Source organism: Dendrobium catenatum, unplaced genomic scaffold (genome assembly GCF_001605985.2).
Source record: "Dendrobium catenatum unplaced genomic scaffold, ASM160598v2 original_scaffold_274930, whole genome shotgun sequence".
Taxonomy (NCBI): Eukaryota; Viridiplantae; Streptophyta; class Magnoliopsida; order Asparagales; family Orchidaceae; genus Dendrobium; species Dendrobium catenatum.
The window spans coordinates 563023-576447 of NW_021593325.1; the positions used below are offsets into that span (position 1 = coordinate 563023).

A 13425-nucleotide genomic window follows, 5' to 3' on the forward strand; every position below is an offset into this window, starting at 1 on the left:
TAAACAAGCTTTTGAAACTTATAATCGTGAATAAATTCTACGACGTACCCAGAATTTGGGGAAAGCTCCCCAGCGAACTGCTGGTTTTGTAAAGTCCATGCTGTGAAGCCAGTATCCTTGACAGATTGAATCTACTGCATGTCATTTGGTTTATTCTTCTCTCTGCATTGAATTCAAGTTGTTATGAATTTTTTTTTAAATTCTAAGAAACATTTGTGATGAACTTACTATATTTTTGAAATGAAATATTTAATTTTAAATGGCATGTTAATAGTATTTTTACATTATTCTTTATCATCTATTTCATGTTTGCATTTGTGTAGGTTACTCACAGTGTAGAGGCTGCCAAGGAAGTTTTCATCAAAGGTATCCAACAAAATCCATGCAAATTAATTATAGAGGTTGTAACTTTGCCCTTTCTCCCGAAAATTGTTCGAAGTTTTACTCTACTTAATAACATTATGAGTTTTTTAGCAGAGTTTTTCCATATATATTTTAGCTTGTGCTTGTTTATTCATGCTATTATCATATCATTGTTTGGAGATAGAATGATAGTGGACCATAGATCAACCCATGACTTGATAAGTTTGGAGCAAATTCCAAAATATATTCCTTAATCACTTTCTCCTAAAGCATATGTATCTTACTGTCAACAAATTCCAAATACACAAACGGTCAAAGTGCATCCTTTGCTATGAGTGTGTGGAATTATGATGAGTGTAGTCCATTTGTACATAAACTCTTTATCATTCAAAATGTGCATGTATTCAAGAGCAGTAAAATAACAAAACTTGCACCTCCACTCCACCCTCCTTCCCCCTCCCAATAGACACTTGTCAAACTATAATCATAGCTTGATTTGCATGAAGGTGTTGATCTAATTAAGAATATAAAAAGAACACGTTTTAATGCCACACACTTCGGAAAGCTTATGAAACTATTGATCTAGTCATATCTTGGAGTTCAAAGGCGTCTTAAATAAGCTTTGCTGTACAAACTGCATTTAAACTTTCGTTTGAGATAATCCATGCCCAAAAAGATCAAACAATAGCTTAGATTTATCTTTCAGAATGGTCTGTGTTGTCATACTTTTTTTTTTCAAAATTAATCTGGATAAGGATTTAATATCAATTGTGCTTCCTGTTGGCATTCTACATCTCCAGCAGGTAAGCAACAATACATTACTTGTTAGGTTATGATTTAACTCTCTCTCTCTCTTTCTCTCTCTATATATTTTACTTCCTCTCTAATGGTGGGTATTGAATCAAGTTTGAACAAATCAACTTCAGCTCTAAATTTAAAAAAAATGATGCACGCTCAAGTCAAGATTGAGTTGAGTTAAAAATAATCTATTTCTGGTCGATTTTTTAGCTTTTTCATGCAAACTTTAAAATATTCTAAATTTCGAATATATATATATATATATAAGCATATGGATAATCACGAGTCCAATTGCTTGCTTTTATATTTCTACACCCCCACCCCCTCTCCGTGTAAGAGGCAATTTAAGTTTACTGTTACAACAGGTGCAATCAGCTTCTCAATTGCTTGTTTAGAAAGAAGTTATGGTTTGATAAATCCTTCCGCAAGTAAATAATGGTTCTTGAGTTTTCCTTCCTAATCCGTCTTGTTATATTTGCAAATATATAAAAAGAAGTTCTTTTGTTAGGTTTATTACTTATATTCTTATTCTAGCCATTTATGCCAACAACATATTAATTATTAATGTGATTATTTTGTTGATGAATTGGATTGTAGATTGCTTAGGTATATCTATTTAAGACGTTCATTAAAGCTCCACAGATTTTTGTAGATTCTTTTCCTAGATTATCTTGCTGGAAACCTAAAAATCAACTTATTAGTTTGTGATGTTTTGTGGGCAATTATTTTGTTAATTGTTATTCACTATTTATCTGGGTTACCTTTTCTTGACTGTTTGCTAATTTGCAGGCTTTTATAGACTTTATGACCATGCATGGAGGGACGAGCCAGTTAGATTCCGTAGATTGTAAAATGGCCGCTTTATTATCACCCGATTCAGATGTTTCTCAAGCTTTAAGCTTTCAGGATCGTGAAGAAATCTCACAACTATATCTAAAGGTCAGATACATCAGCCACAAATGAAACATGAAAACTTGTCACTAAAGCTTTTTCAAACTAACTTCAATATGTAAATCTTCTGTGAGAATATATCCTCTGCGCGAAACTGAAAAAGTGTGTATTATAATTAAATGCCTCTGACTGAGGTGGCATCTCACATAGGTTTCCTTTACGATTTCAAGTAGATATTTTTCTGCTGGTCAAATGGGCCATTCTCTATTGTTGCTTTTAGTGCCATTTGTTATATTACCATTAAATGGCTAAAATGCCCTTAGAAAGTCATAAATAAAACCCCATTAAATGGCCAAAAGGCCCTTAGAAAGTCATAAATAAAACCTGAACATTTAAACATGATTAATTGCTTCTTAATTTAATCTTATAATCTATATTTTGCTGAACACTAGTGCTACTTTTTCTTGAGCATTAGACTGTGAAGTTCTCCTCACACCACAAGGAAAGCTGGTGCTTTGTTAACAAGATATCTGTCTGGCAAAGTGGAGAGAGAGCTATTGCAGGCATGGGGGATGCTAACCTCTGCTTGGATATCTTTCATGGTTTATTGATGTAGAGGGTGAGGGACTTGAAGGAGAGGAGCCTCATAAATGGTGGATAGTTGCAAGGGTAGTCTTTAATGAGATTCATTTCACCTGTAGTCTGGTTAGGGTTGGTGTGAAGCTTTGAAAACTTTTATTTGACAAATCAACAATAAATGTTAGGATGGGATAAGATGGAAATTTTTGAATGGACACTACACGAAATTGGAGAAGCTCTTGGACTTTCACTTGCTTCTATTATTTCTATTTACAAATCATTGATCTGGACCAGAAGGTGTAATTGAGACGAGTTGACTCAAGAGTCGGATCGGACATAGCTTGATAAATGGACCATGAGCCGAGCTTTATGAGCTTATTGGTTAAGCTTGAGATGATATTGACTTGGCTTGCTGGCTCTAAAGCCGGCCCCATAAAAAATTGTTACTTAAAATATACTTAAATAATAAAAAAGAGTTTAACTATAAATTTATAAAAAATGAAAAATATCTTTGTTCTCATCATTCATTTATTTTAATTATTATTGTTTATTCTCCAATTTCTTATTCTTTTCATGATTTCATTGCTTAAATTTAAATGGCATAATATTCTCTCTCTCATGATAAATATGTTAACTCATGTGCCAACTCAAACTCATAAATCGAATTCAAACTTGAGATCAAACTAGGTTAATTTGTTATACTCAAGTGTAAGTATTTGACAGCTTGAGCTCAACTCCACTCATTTATAACTTTACATTGAACACTATTATTTTGATAGTGCACTATACCAATTAGTCATGGGGAATAGTGCATGAGTAATAGTACAAATGAATATGAGAAATTATTTGAAAAAAAAAATAAAAAAAAAACCAGGAAAAAAATGGATATAAGATTTACATGGTTTGATGGTGCCTATATCTATAGCCACAATGACATTTTTCCAATAAATTATAAGAAAAATGCAAATATTTTCTCTCTATAGTTTCCTTTATCGTTTTATCTCTCTAGTTTTCTCATTTTTCTCTCTCTTTCTTAAATCCTTATTATTCCCTTCCTCTCCTCTTATTTTATATCTGTTTAGACTTATGTAAGAATGATTCCTCACCGAAAAACCCATCATTCCCAGGTCATATGGATAAATATATGCACAAATTTTATGTAGAAATATACTTTCCCCTTCTCACGCAAGCTTCCTATGCCAACTTCACCTAAAAATTCCTTTAATTTTCGAAATTCATTGAGACCCCTTACCTAATTGCAAATCTTTCTTCTTAGCAAATACTACCAATTGATCTTGCTAGCCACGGGTCATCGCTTTCCACCAAATCTTACTTTCTTCTCACTAGAGTCTCCAATCAAAGAAAAAAGGGTCTCCTATTATCCTTTCATTGGTCTTAATGTCTTAGAACCAAAGCCATCTTCATTGAAAGTAATCCACTGCTCCAATTGACTAGGCCCACTGATCAACAACACTACCTTGTTCAATAACTAATATGCACTGGACTCCTTGCATGCTGTTGATGTATAATACTCATTATTGAAATGAAACGATCACTACTCAAGATCACGTATCTTTGATGTAGACAAAGGGGAGGTCAACACAAGTCCAAAATAAATAATATTTTGGCTTCCCTTGAATCTACTAGCTCAATCCAATTGAGCTAGAATTTTAGCTCATTTATGAGCTAGGCTTTAGTTCATTTATTGAACTAGGGGTTAGCTCATTATTAGCTATGATTTTAGCTCATAGTTATCTTTATATTTAATGTACTTTTTATGATTTTTATGTTTGTTTTTATGTTTGTCTCTTGGAATTTCAAACCGGCTTTTGGAATTCCAAGATTTCTTTTTCCCATGGTGGCTCCTTGAATTCCACCATGGCCTTTTAGTATTTTGTGCTTTACCTCTTGGGATCTCACGGCTGGCTCCTTGTTCCGTGTCCGCCCCTCGTTTCCCGTGGCTTTGGCTCTCGGTCCGTGCGGTTCCCTTCGTCTCCCGTGGCTGTCTCCTTGGTTCCTGGTTTGGGTGTAAACCGAGAGCTTTGGGGGGAGATTTCTATGCTTTTTAATGCTTTGAATTATGTGTTAATTAAATGTTTGTCCTTTTGTATTCCCCTTTCATACCTATAAATATGGGGGGGTTATGTAATGTTTTGAATAGTGAAGAATATGTGATTTTTGGAAAAAATCTGTTAACCTGCGGGTTGCTTGGAAATCCTGCGGGATCTTTTCACCCTTCTTTCTCATCCCCTCCGGAAATCCTGCGGGCTCTTTCCAACCTTTCTTCTCGGGCTTCTAATCTCTTTCGTCTCTCCGCAAGTGCCACTCCACCTGTATCTTTCTTCTCTAAGTGCAGCAACTTTAGGGTGTCGCCATTTTGTTTGCAAGAGTCGTTTGTATTGTTGTAAGTTTTCTTTTTTTTATTTTGTAAGAGTTTGTTCGTCTCTATTCTCCTCTTTTCTCGTCCTTAGTCATTTTTGTTGTTAGAAGTCCGTCGTGTCTTTTTTGTGGGTGAAGGGTATAGGCTCCCTATATCTTTTGTCTACAACAATCTTGCTGCCATGCAAGACTGAGTTATTTTATGTGATAATGCTCTAACCACAACATTTTTATTTGTTTAAATAGAAATGGAAGGATGGTGGTTTTCCACACAATAACCAAGTTTGTTTAACACTAGGGGATTTTAGAACATATTTGCTAGATTCTTTGTAATAACTTGATGAGTCAAATTTGTTAGGATTTAAAAGCCTTTATTTAAGCAACATTTTTTTAAACATATTTCAACTTTAAATATAAGTTATATTTTATTCCCTATAGTTTGGGAATTAATCTCAACATCTTTACAATCTCCCACATGGGGATTAACCTTCGGATACATTGTCTTAAGAGAGTTATGTTTGGGTGGCATCCCCACTCAATCATCAATGGGGATTGATTGAGGCTTTGCATTCTACCAGTGATAGTAAACTTATTCGATCCATTTACCACAACCCATTCTTTTCTATCATGCCTCACAGTAATGTTAAAGCATTGCTTGTTCTATAATACCCTCTCATCCTTTGGTAAATGTTACTTAATAGAGCATTTATATATCTCATATTTCTTTTTTAGATTCACTAGGATCTATTAACAATAAGTTATGTAAGGAAGAATAGTAATTTTTTAATAGTTCAAGGCATTTGTTGGGATCTTCTTTACTCAGTGATAGGCATGCTAAGCTCTGCTTGCATTTCAATTTTTAACCAATATTCTTTTGTAGCTAAACCTATCATTGTACATGAAGATTTCATTAAAATTATCTCTACTGATGATTTTTAGATTTTTATCATCCTAAAATTGATGACCAAGATTAACTCCATAATAAATGAAGTAACACTAATAAATTTCATATGAATATTAGAAAGTCATTTGAAAAACCTTTAAGGGGCCGTTTGGTTGGATGCCAAATAAATGCAGAATAAATAGAATATTGTGTAAAGGGAATGTAATACATTTGAATATTTGAAAGTTGTTTGGATGAGTGTAAAATAAATTTAGATAATTACTTTTTTTTTGTTTGACTTATATTAAAATGAATATAGTATAAAGCCCAATGATGGTGCTAGCCAACAACTATTGGTCGCAGTGATGGCAGGTGGCTATGGCAGATTGACAATGAGTAGCCGGTGGCTGACTGCTTGAGCAGTGGTGATGGTGGCTGCGTTGTGTACCTGTCAGCACGATGGCTGGCAATCGGTGGCTAACAATCGGCGACCGATGGTGGCGGTGATTACGACATTGGTAGAGAATTTATAGTGTGTTTGAAAATCAGTCAAATCTAACGATTTTCAAATACACCAAAATTGAACTAGAGAACGAATTATAATGCTTTAAAATGCTATTCGACATTTCCTTAACTTCAAAACAACAATATTTTCAAAACATTTGCATTTGGTATACTTTACATCGGTTTTACTTCAAACCAAACATCTCCTAATTGAGAAAGATTTCTCTCTTTTCTAGTCCATACTTCTATAGGTTGCTTATAGCCTAGTTGATTAAATAAATCAAAATATTTTAGCATGTAACAAGAAAGCTTCTAACAGTACAACATCAAACCTCTATATCTCACTTATTTATTTAGAGTATTATTCATGGGCTTAAAAATCCCATCTTGATGAGATGTTAATGGACATGTCCTCTAATGTATTTTAAAGCTGCAGAAAATTCTCTGAAATCCTTATTGTAGTAATTTTTACTTGTATTTGATCTCAGACAATTGATATTCTGATAGGAAATATTTGCAGAAATAGAAGAAAAACTTGGCTGAAATTGGAATTTCAGCAAATTGCAAACAATAGTAGAGAAGAAACTTGTGGTAAAACACTTGAGAAACCTTTTAATTGATGAATGACGGAAAAAACAAACAAGATACAATGTATCCTTGATTGGAGAGGAGGATTTGACTCTCCCAAATCTTTAGACTCCGATAGAGCCCAAAACAACGAATAATTCCAAAAAATACTTGATGCTCTAACCCTAGGAAAACATACTACTTAATGCATACAAATCAAAATGAAATTTCTAAACAGCCCCTACTTTTAAATTTCCCTCCTAAATCTCTCCTAAATCCCTCCTAAAACCTTCCAAATCGGAGCTATTGGTCCCCACGGCTTGGGCCGCAACAAAGGGAGGTATAACTCTGTTCCTCCTCGTGTAGAAATGGGTTGATCTAGTGTGGACCGGTTGGACCGGTCTAACAATACCTCCCTCCCAAAGACCCACCTTATCCTCAAGGTGGAATGATGGAAACTGATGCTTAACCCTCTCGTATGGTTCCCAAGTGGCGTCATAGTCGAGTACGGGTAGGTGCTTCCATTTGATCAACACTTCCTTGATCTCTCCCTCACCCCGTCGCATCCCTTTCAACTCCAATGGTTCTAACTGCACCTCTAGATCCTCAGTCAGGTTCACCGATAACTCTAAACTAGCTGCGTGCTTCCTAATAGCTCTCCTCAACTGGGAGACGTATAAGTGGGGAAAACCCTAATAGGATAAGGCGAAGGAAAGATCAGGAGGTGAATATTTTGGAGGGAGAAGAGAGAATACCTTCCCTAGAGCCTCTTCCTAAGGAGGAGCTGTGTAGAGGGTATGGGGAGATGCGTGAGGTGGTCAGGCATGCTTGAAAGAGGGGGTGCTGAATTTGAGAGGAGAGGGGTTGAATTTGAAAGGAAGGGGCTAATTATGATCGAATTGATGCTAAATGTGAATGTAGAGGGGCTGATTATGATTGAAGGGACGTTGAATTTGAAAGGAGAGGGACATATTATTATCCAATGTGTGCTGAATTTGAAAGGAGAAGGTGAGAATTTGATGAAAGGTTTGGGTGCGAGCGTAAATGGGATGATTTGGACACCTGGGGGAACAACCTCTTTGGGGAATCATAAATTGAGGAAACAGGGGAACAGAGGAGATCCGAGGGTGAGGAAACTGAATATGCCTATTTTTGAGGGAGAGGATGCGCATTGATGGATATACAGGGTGGAAATGTACATTACTATTAGTAAATTGATTGAGGAGTAGAGACTGACAACAGCTGGAATGTGCTTGGAGGGGAAACCACTGGTATGATACCAGTGGAGAGATATAAAACAACCCATACAGACTTCTAGGGAACAGAATGACTACTTGTTGGAAAGTATCCAAACCAATAGGCCAGGGGATTTCTATGAACAGTTCTTCACTCTAACGTAGGATGGAATAGTGACGGAAAACCGTGAGCAGTTTGAGCACCTAGACAACTGATTGGACCGGCTTCTAAATATTGTACTGGAGGGGAACTTTATGAAAGGGATCAAACTAGTGATTCGGGCGGCAGTGAGAGTGATGAGGCCTCATGGTTTGGGAGAGGATATGGAGCTAGCCCAGTTAGTGGAGGATCAAAGACACCTGGAGAGAGGGGCTGGAGATAGCAGCTCTAGAGGTTCGTATAGGATGACCACAACCTTTTTGACATCCAAGGAGCTGACATCGAGTACTCTTAGGGAGATTCGGAAGGAGAAGACTGTAGGAGGAAGACCCGGGGAAACCTTCAAGAAACTCATAGAAACAGAGCTACAAGAGAAGAGGGTAAATGGGCTGTGTTTTAGATGTGAGGAGAGGTATACACTAGGGCACATGTGTAAGGACCAAACTCTTCAGGTTCCCACCGTTTGTGTTGGCGAGGAAATTGAGGGAGCCATTTTCTTACCTTGCAAACAAGGTGGGTCTTTTTGTGTGTGTGTGGGGGGGTAATTGTTAGATCGGGTTCCTCCTGGACCGGTCCTGCTAGTCTTTTCCTGCACCGGCTCTTGGTGGCTAATTTGGAAGGGATTAATTAATAAATATTTCCTAATTGAAGAAGGTAGATTTTGGGGCGGATTAATTAGGAAATGTTTCCTAATTGAGTAGGGCAGATTTTGGGGTTGATTTGGGGGTTGATTTGAAGGGGATTAATTAGAAAATGTTTCCTACAAATTTGGGGGTTGATTTCGAGTTGATTAATTAGGAAATATTTCATAATTGAATAGGGAAGATTTGGGGGCTGCTTTGAGGGCTGATTTAGGAGGGAAGTAATTAAGAAAATAGGGCTGATTTGGGGGGGGAGATGGTTCTTAGGGTGTTTGTGCTCTAGCCAGCGGCTAGAGATGTGGGAGAGACGGATTTTCCTCTCCAATTGAAGATCTACGTGTATCTTGATAAAAAAAATGTTATTGCGTGTTCTATTCATGATTTTCTTGTTGATGGTTTTCTGAAATTGTTGAAATCAAATTTCAGCTAGGGTTTTCCTAAATTTCTTGCTCCCTATCAGTAGCTTAGTGTATCCTTTTTAACTAAAAAACTATGATGATTTGATAGAATAAAATATTTGATTACAAGCAATGAACATGAATATTTGTAAAACAATAAGTAAATCTAGTGCCAATACTTGTGATTTTCTTTGAAATATCATGTATTATTTGTATGGGCTTTTGACATATTTACATCATTTGGTTGTCACCTAGCCTATTGGCTATAATTACCATTAATAAAGTTTGGTCCGCTCAACATTGCATTTATCAAAGCCCCCTTGATTCAAAGGTTGGTACGTTCCAACTTTTAGAATCTAGAATTGGAAATACTTTTTTATTTTCCTACTGATACTCATATTATCAGAAATTTTACCTCCCTTTACGGAGGTCATCATTGTATGTCAACCTATCCACATGGCATAACCATTATTGATTTTCTTTATTGTTAAGCTCATTTTAGAAGCATTTAATTTTACTCAGCATTTTTATGCACTTGTTGAAATATAACAATATCATCCTGTATCCAACGCATTATATGACATGTCAAAATTTTCAGGCAAACATTTAATATGCATAGTCAATTGTTAGTGAATCAAAAGACTTGAATTCTATGAATATAATATGAATTTATCCTGAATAATGGATTATGGGTGACAGTAAAATTTTTATATCATTATTTATTATTAGCATGCTGAATATTTAGAAATTTTATAAATATATAGACATACAAGTCTATATACTTATAGAAAGTTATAAACATTTGACCAAAAACAATTTATTCCTTATGTTAGAGATTGAGCTTCTCGTCACAATTATTTGGGTCCTCTTGAGATGATTTTTTTTTACTCTCTGAAGCCTCGATCTCTCATACGTAACCTAGAAATAACAATTTCCCCACTTTATAAAAAAATTATTATTTAACAACATTATTCTAACATAAAATAGCCTCAAATGATCATTTTATTTCGGAAGGATTTCTCCTTGTTCAAGCCTTGTAGCCTATGCACTCCATTCCAAACTCAACTCACAGATATTAACACAAAAATCTGAATTTCATGCCTAATTCCGTAGCCTTCTTCCCCTTTCTTTCCTTCTTCTCTCCCTCACATCCTTTCTTTTCCTCATCTTCTTCTTCTTCTTTCCTTTCTTTTCTTTGCTGTTTCCATCGGCTACAGCCCTGCCCGAGCTCTTGCTTATAGAAATTTGAAAATGGGGAATATAATAAAATGCTTTTGGTTATATATATATATATAAACACAATCAACTATCCGGTACTGCATGAAAGTGGATTTGGAGAGATTTGCTATAGGACAATAATTCTTCTATAGTAACATTAAATAAAAATTTAGACAAATAATTTAAAGATTAGATTAATTTATAAATACAATTATATTTATTTCTATATACTTCTATATATTAAAATGATTGAAATGAAAGGTAGAATTATAAAAATGTGTTTGGGCATTTTGGAGACGTGCAAAAGGTGAGGTATAATTTTTGGAGAAATTTTAATTATAACTTTTTAATAGTTTGGATGTTGCAGATGTACCCTGAAAATCTGGGTATGTAAACGAAGCTTATATTTCTCAATTACTTGCAAGCTTCCCCCATAAAAGTATTTTTCAACTTCATTTTCCTTTTGTTCTTGGTCTTTAATATGGATTACTTTTAGTCTGTGTTTTTATTTATATGCAGTTTGTTAGTCTTACCAAGAAAAAAATACTGCCATATAATCTATGCGAACTGAATGCAGCCAAATTGGCTGCATTTGCTTCATTCTGCTTTTATTTTGCAATGGAAAGTGAGCTGCTCACAAGTGAGAGAAGCAGCTTTATGAGAGCTATAATGCAAAGTAAATGCATTTAGCTATTTATTTTGCTTTGCATGAAACTTGACACCATCGGTGTTATTTGTAATAATGATTATTTTTATGGTTGGCCTTTTTTCCCCACATTTTGGATTCTAATCTAACTGCTTTTTTTGAGTTATGCTTTGGTAAATTTTCATGATTTAATATTTTGCCGCAATAGGTATTCTGTTTAGTATAAGACAAACAAAAAAGACTGGTAAAGCATTGTCTTTCATTATTCTTATTACCATTATTTGATGTTAAAGCGGTCTCTGGCATATGGACATCTGTAACTTCTTTAGTTGAAGGTATTCTTATTTTGTCCAAGTTAATAATTTATTCTGATTTTCTTTAATTCGCAAAAAAATTTCCACCAAAGGAGTTTTAAAATTTTTGTGTGCTACAAGCGATCTTCAATTACAGTAGAGTATGGGTAGATAAATTGTTTAAGCTCAATATTGTGTCCTACACATTCAATAAAAATATAATGAGCTATATCTAATGATTTTATCTTTTGGAAGACTCTCTGACGCTCAAGTAACTGAATTTGAAGATGAATAAAAACCAAAACTAATTCTTTAGAGTTTTCCCGCAGGAATGAAAGAGTGAGTCCCTTTCCTTGCCCCATTAAGGGGTATTTATAGGCATTTGGTTGAAAGACATTTTGATAACTTTGCCTATGCATACAGTGGATGGATGAGCTATATCACCCTTGAGATTCATGTATGACTGAAATGAACCTCGATTGGGGACTTTTTGGTCCTCTGATTGATGAAGGTGGAATGCAAAATCACATTCCCTTTAAGATCCGCATTTGACCATCACACCCCTAGTGATTATGTAGGGATTGATGAAAGCTCTAGAGCTCAAGCTTAGTGTTTATGGAGATTTGAAATCGATGGCCAAATCTATTCCCATAACGTTGAGATTGTGTTGATGATGATCTGAATTAGATGGCTAAATTTATTATGGAACCTTGAGATTAGTTTGATGAGATATGCTTTATCAAAATTAATTGTTGGATTGACAAAAATCTTTATTTGATTGAGTGTAGGAGGTAGAAGGATTATTATCCTATTTGGTAGGTCATTTCAGCCCAAATCATAATGTCCATGATTGAATAGTAACAAATTATTATGAGATTTTTGAGTTGTGTCAAGAACCACGCTGCATGTTTTTGGTGTCTGTATGGAGTGTTATGGTCTGTTTGAGGAAAATTTTTCACACCTTTGCTTTTTTGACCATTGCCACGCCTATGAGAAGCAATTTTTTATAACTACAGTTGTTCAAGTATGGTAGCAAGAGAAAGTTGTTTGACTTTAAAAAAAAAATCTATAATATCCACAACTTGTAAATAATATGTTTTTTCCCTTGAAGTTTGTTAGGCCGGCCCAGGAGGGGCTGATTGAACCGGTCCTCTCTACTCCAGGCGGAACAGGAGAGGGGGGGAACCCATGGTGGGCCCATGCATGAGTGAAAACTAGTATGGGAGGGAAATTTTGAATGGTAAGGGCTGTTTTGGTATTTTGTAATTCTCTTTTATGGTTAATTAGGTGCTTAGGAAGGAATGAAGGATCATCTTGAATTTGAATCAAATTTTTGAGATCTAGGGTTTGTGGCTTAGGCTCTTGGCATTGCCGGAGATTAGAAGAGTTATTCATCCTCTCGAATTGAAGAATATTGCATCGTTGCTGTTTTTCCTTCATTTTCTCCCAGTTTTTCTCCTGTTTTCTCCATTATCCTTGCTGTTTTCTGCGGCAGATTTCTGCTGTATTTCTCACCAATTCTTGATCGGATTGCTTGCGAACTCAAGTATTACCTTAGGGTTACTTGCGAACTCAAGTATTTCCTATCAAATTGGTATCAGAGCATTGATTTGGGACCATCAGCGGCTTAAATTCTGAAATTTCAACGCATTTTTGACATCCGGAAGAAGATTTCTTGTGATTCTTGAGAAGAGAGATGGCCGGGAAGAAGGCGAAAGTCTTGGAAGGCGAGATCAGTCAATTAAAATCAGATTTGGAGGAAAAATTCTTTGATATTCAAAATCAAATAACCTCCAACAATGAAAGGATGAAGGAAAATTCACGGTGATGGAAGAGATGTTGAAGAAATTGCTGGAGATAAAGACCAATC

The 13425-nt window shown here is 35.4% G+C and overlaps 1 protein-coding gene across 4 annotated transcripts in view; it reads left to right on the forward strand.

Moving 5' to 3' along the window:
- The window catches only part of LOC110098711 (putative uncharacterized protein DDB_G0271606), a 50775-nt gene that overhangs the window by 25867 nt on the left and 11483 nt on the right, over positions 1-13425 (forward strand). For all 4 annotated transcript variants that reach the window (XM_028692782.1, XM_020825618.2, XM_020825619.2 and 1 more), the window contains 2 exons: positions 324-401; positions 1951-2100. In XM_028692782.1, coding sequence (XP_028548615.1) covers positions 324-401; positions 1951-2100 — 228 coding nt within the window. The remainder of the gene's footprint in view (positions 1-323; positions 402-1950; positions 2101-13425) is intronic.